General features: G+C 37.6%; 1 protein-coding gene across 1 annotated transcript in view; it reads left to right on the forward strand.

The window, feature by feature from the left end:
• Positions 1-860: 860 nt before the first annotated feature.
• LOC107734407 (uncharacterized) overlaps positions 861-5,785 on the forward strand; it is a 53,943-nt gene continuing 49,018 nt past the window's right edge. The window contains exons 1-3 of the mRNA XM_016546359.1: positions 861-1,193; positions 2,653-2,739; positions 2,895-3,008. Of these exons, the coding sequence (XP_016401845.1) occupies positions 1,144-1,193; positions 2,653-2,739; positions 2,895-3,008 (251 nt within the window). The 5' untranslated portion in view covers positions 861-1,143. The remainder of the gene's footprint in view (positions 1,194-2,652; positions 2,740-2,894; positions 3,009-5,785) is intronic.

Genomic DNA, 5,785 nt, shown 5'->3' on the forward strand with positions numbered 1-5,785 from the left:
ACATATACATGTACATATATATATATATATATATAAATACATTCAGTATATATATATTATTTCATTTCCATTTTGTATGTTGAAGTACTGAAATAACTCAAATTAAATAAAACTAAAACTTAATAAAAAACCTATATAGACATAATAAAAAACTAATAAAATGACAACATTACTACAACTGTAACTAAAACTAAAATAGATAACTAATACAAATCAAACTACATTAGTTTATCAGTAATCCTAAAAAAATAACACTGAGCCAAACACACATGCTAAAATAACAACAACTTACTGACACATAGTAAGAAATGGTTATAAAAAACTGGAACAGAAGTGAAACAAGTAGTAGGAAAGAGGAGAGATAAAAAGCGAAACTTATCCTTTGCCGCTGTCCTGCCCGGTGGAGTCGCACGGTCTTTACACTCTTCGGTCTGCACACGACCGCAGCCGCGGTAAACGAAGCTTCTGTTTTATTCGTTTAACAAAACTCAAATTGAATTCAGCTGGACACACTTTCCTGTTTATCACAACAAATGGCCAAGCAAAGCGCACGACACTGACAAGGCACGCGACACAGTACAAGACCAAACGCGACTTCTAAATAATAATGTATGCTATTTACTCGTAAAAGGAAAATCCCAGAACATCATGAATTAATATTATATTATAAAGTCTTAGAACGAGTGAAACATTTAAATATCTGGTTTGGTGTCTGGTTTTATATATATATATATATATATATATATATATAAAAACATTTAGTTGATAAATGTAGAAAATCCTGTGTTATTTTAATGTGGCGTGGAGAATGCGTGTGACGTCACTGGCAGAGGAAGCGCAGGTGAGTCGACGCTGCAGGTGACTTCCGCTTTCATATTCCTCCGGAAGGAAGTGTGTTCTTTGATATGAGTTTGATACTCTTATTTTTAAGCAGATGAAGTGGTTTCGTTGCTGTTTCGTGTTGCCTGTGGTTCATTTCAGCATCTGTGTTCGCATAAGACTAACATTGTGTGTTTGAGTGAACGCCACCGTCGTTCTGCTGTTTCTCCGACTCTCAGGATCCGTTCAGCTGAATGATTAGTTTGTCATTTCCACCCAGAGTAAGTGTTGGAGATCTCACTCTTCTGTCTGTTCAGCTGCATCATGGAAGACACACGAACACCCCGAGATCAAGAGCTTTCTCCAGGATGCAGGTACTTTGAAAACACACTATATTAACCCTAAAAAGAGCAGGACTATAAAGACACATCAGAAAATTATTTATTGCTATTTATTTATTTGTATTTTTTTTTTTAAAACATGACATTTATTTTTTCTAAACATTTTAATGTTTGTATCCCCGTCGCCCCTTTGCGGGAATAAACTGGTTGAAAACAGAAAGATTGTTTGGCAATGTGTGTTAACATTTTAGCTACATTCTTAAAATATTTTATTCTCTCATAACTTACAGTAAACATTTGTTTTAATATTGTTTTAAACAAAAATTATAATGTCTATTTATGAATATATTAGCCTACTGAATCATATTTGATACACAAACGTCTAGTGAATTATTAACATGATCAAAGCTTTGCTGATAAACCTGTTGTAGGCAATCTACATGCCTTCTGCTCTCTGATTGATAGTTCATGCTTTTTTATCAAGGTACGTAGTTTTGCTGTGAAATCTTTCATGATATATATAATGTAAAGAATAACTTTTATATAGTTAGTAATAATTAAAGATAAACATGTACTGAGCTGAACCTGCTTGGGTTTTCTTGATTATGCATTTATAATTTTATGTTAAAGATTCATTTGTAATTTTTTTTCATGTTAAAAAGTAAATGTCGAATATGACACAACAGGCTTTTGTGGAAGGTTTATTTGTGTATCTCTCAATAATCAATGAATTGCAATGAATTGCATATATGAGCCATAATAACCTGATGTATGAGATACAATACTAAACAAAAACAAACTACTTATTTTGTAAATTTTTAAAGTTTGCACATATGTTTTTGTTGGGTATCTTATTTCATAGATACAAATGTATACGTCTGTCTATATACACATGCCTGAAAAAATCAATGTATTGTTGACCTAAAACTAAATTCAGTATTGCAAACTAAATGATAAATTATTAAATGATTGACAATAAATTATCATTTAAGAGTTTGAAGTATTGAACACATTTTCTGAAAGTCTATAGACCACAGAGTCTATTTGTAAAAAAAAATAGCTTGATTTATACCCCTAAAAGTGCGACGTATCCCCTGAGATACAAACATTTACAGGCAGATTATAGAAATGTAAAAATTTAATTCATAACATTTCAACATAAACATAATAAGATAATGCTTAACAACAAATTGTTAAACATGTAAGTCCCCAATAAATATTGTAAATATGTGAAATACATCAACTTTTAAATGAATGTGAGTATTTTCCCACAACAGGAGACCATAATGATTTTAAATGAGCGAAACAAATAATGTATGAACAAAGTCACCAGATCTAAATATTCACAAAAAAACACAACACATTTTTGTATTCATATTAGTTATTATGGCAGAGAGTCTATGAAAGAACTTTAGTTTATGGTTTCTGTATCAACATAGTAAAAATGTAAAGTTAATATTAATACAGTAATTCAAAGTATTCTTTGTTATAGTTCAGTTCATCAGAAGAGATCAGAACCAGAGCCCAGCTGTGTGTTTATGAAGAGTGACGAGTCTATAGATCATCCACAACATTTCAGGTACAATATTTAATTAACAGACATAATTGAAATATTTGTTATGGTGTTTATCATGTGATTATTTCATTATTTCATCTGATATTGTAACATTTGCTCACACAGAGAGACATGTTCATGAAAGTACTTAGTGTTCCTTTAATCTCTCTCTGTTATAGTTCAGTTCACCAGAAGAAATCAGAACCAGAGCCCAGCTGTGTGTCTATGAAGAGTAACGAATCTTTGCATCATCCAGTTAATTTTAAGAGTGAAGACACAAGGTTTAACCTCAAGTATGAATTTTTTTTTTTGTAACAGATATGATTATAGTAAGGTATTTTAAATTAAACTGTAGAAATTATACAGCACTATAATAAATAAATATGAGCAGAAGTCTGGCTAGGAAATGCAGTAAATTTAATGACAACGAGCAGATATAGAGCACAGAGTAAAATTATTTTACTGCAATGCAAAAAGCAGTGCTAACCCTGCTCCAGAGTGTAAATGACATGTATGAAACATTCCTTTACCCAGGGTTAAAAGCGGTGTTAACTACGGTAACCCAGGGTTAAGTGCAGTGTGAAAAGCCCTAAAATTACAAATCTAAAAACAAAACATTAGGTTATTTTGCGTAACCCTGGTTCTCTGATAACAGAAGTGAGGTATCTCACTATAGGAACACCTCAGGCGTGACCAACTGCATAATCACCAAATACACCACGTCTGTCAGACTGACAGACCAATCGCTGCAGCGATCAGGGAGTCCCAGCTCGCTGGTAAATAACCCACTGCAGCCCGCTGTTGCATCATTCTCCGCATTTCTTCTTCACCGTGCAGTCTGCTGGAAGGCCAGTGAGGTGAGATGCCTCACTTCTGTTATCAGAGAACAGGGGTTACGCAAGTAACCTAACGTTATCTTTCTAACATCCATTCAGTATCTCACTATAGACCACTCCTGTATTGCAGATATGCTGTATGTACAGACACAACAAACACTTACTGTGTACTTAATAATATAATACAGTGAACACAAGCACAAAGCTGTTTACTTTTTACTGAATTATAAAAATGTTTGTGAATGACCTGAATGAAGTGTTATTACATATCAGGCACTGGTCCCACTCCTAACACTGAAGGAGCCAGAGATGACTGTCACATCTAACTCTACGCAGCACAAATGTCCTGAATCGAAACTCCCCTGAACAGTGACCAGAAAGTAGTCATTCCTCTAGTGGAGTAAGCACGAAGCCCATGGAGGTTGTAAATTTGCATCCTTGTAACACATTACAGTTGCATCCACCACCAGTGAGAAAGCCGCTGACATGAAATAGGGGTCCCCCTATAATTGTCAGGCCAAGAGACGAAGAGCTGATTACTTGTAACAGTCTCGTCTTCTGCATGTAAAAATGCAGAGGGTGCACCGTGCATAAACAGTGTAACCGCTCTTCCTCTCGTGAAGAAAAAGGTGGTGGAAAGAACAGTACAACAGATCTGTTTGCTCCTGTATTGTCCCTGACCTTAGGAACAAATGCCGGTTTAGCTCTTAGTATAACTTTCGATCCATCTGATGAAAACTGCACGAGGAAGGATGTACTGACAAAGCGTTTAATTTACTCACCCGCTTTGCTGTAGTGAGTGTTGCGGCAAACTGCTGGCTGCGCCCCTCCCAGCCAGAATGTACCAGCCAGCTAACAACAAAGCAGTCTTTAAAGAAAGACGCTGCAAAACCAATACACTCTATTGGTTCAAAAGGAGGCTGCGAGAGCACATCCAGAACCACCGTTAAGTCCCAGGACGGGATTGGGCGTTTAGTGACAGGACGCAACCATCTTGCTCCCCTCACACATTAACATTTACATTTATTCATTTAGCAGACGCTTTTATCCATCGAGACTTATAATTGAGGAATACAACAAGCGATTCATCATAAAGCGGCAAATAAACACAGGAAGTGCTCGTAATACAAAGTTTCAGACATTGTTCAGATTAGTACAAGCTAGACAGGGAGGGATTAAGGAAAGAGAAAGCAAAGCTTTTTTTATTTTATTTTATGATGCAGTCAAATGTTGATGAAAGAGATGAGCTGTCGCTTGAAAATTGTAAGGGATTCAGCATTCCAGATGGGTGTGGGAAGATCATTCCAGCAGCCAGGAATGATGAACGAAAATGTTCTGGAAAGTGATTTTGTGCCTGTCTGTGATGGTACCACGAGGAGGCTTCTGGAGGGGATGTAGATTTGTAAGAGTGAGTGGAAGTTGGAGGGTGCTGAATCTGTGGCTGTTCTATAAGCAAGCATCAATCTCTTGATTTGATGCGATGCGATCCGCTCCGCTCAGTCCGTTCGCCGCAGGGCCCAGTGCGGCCGCACCAGTTGCAACCCTCTAAGGATGGCCCTGCGTCTGTGTATATACACATGCCTGAAAAAAATCCATGTATTGTTGATCTAAACCATCTCAGGTTACTTATGTAACCATGGTTCTCTGAGTAGGGAACGAGACACTGCGTCCTCTAGGGGTTGCTATGGGGAACACCTCGTCGTGACCCGTGTCTGAAGCATACATTCAAAAAACACCAACAACATGCTGGCCGGAGACAGCCCATGACGTCACTTTACCATAACATGGATTTTAAAGATACCGTCCTAAGGGGCTCTCGTGGCACTCTGAAAGAGCAGCCCATAGATGGAAATGGTACATCACCAGAATAAAATGTTCGAGAAGCCATCAGCTCAATCTATGGTAAAATGCTGGAATGGCTAGCAGTATGTTACCTAGCTGAGGGAGCAACACACCCAGCTCTCAGTCGAGAGGGCATGTTCGTTAGAAATCAGAAGAGTAAGCGTACTGCAAGCTTAGCCAAAAACTTAGCACACCAGTGAGGCAGAGGAAGGGCCTAGTTCGCCTGATGTTGCCGGTTCCAGGTGCTCTGGGAAAACCGAGAACTCAACTCTCACGTGAGAGGAGAACTCCGAATTCAGAAAGGAGTAGCGTGCTCATAGGCAACCCTTTGATAAAGGGGAGCACTGCTAAACACTACCACGAGAACAGCCCACGGAGCGAGGAATCCAACT

Source organism: Sinocyclocheilus rhinocerous, unplaced genomic scaffold (genome assembly GCF_001515625.1).
Source record: "Sinocyclocheilus rhinocerous isolate Xijiao unplaced genomic scaffold, SAMN03320098_v1.1 scaffold1632, whole genome shotgun sequence".
NCBI classification, from domain to species: domain Eukaryota; kingdom Metazoa; phylum Chordata; class Actinopteri; order Cypriniformes; family Cyprinidae; genus Sinocyclocheilus; species Sinocyclocheilus rhinocerous.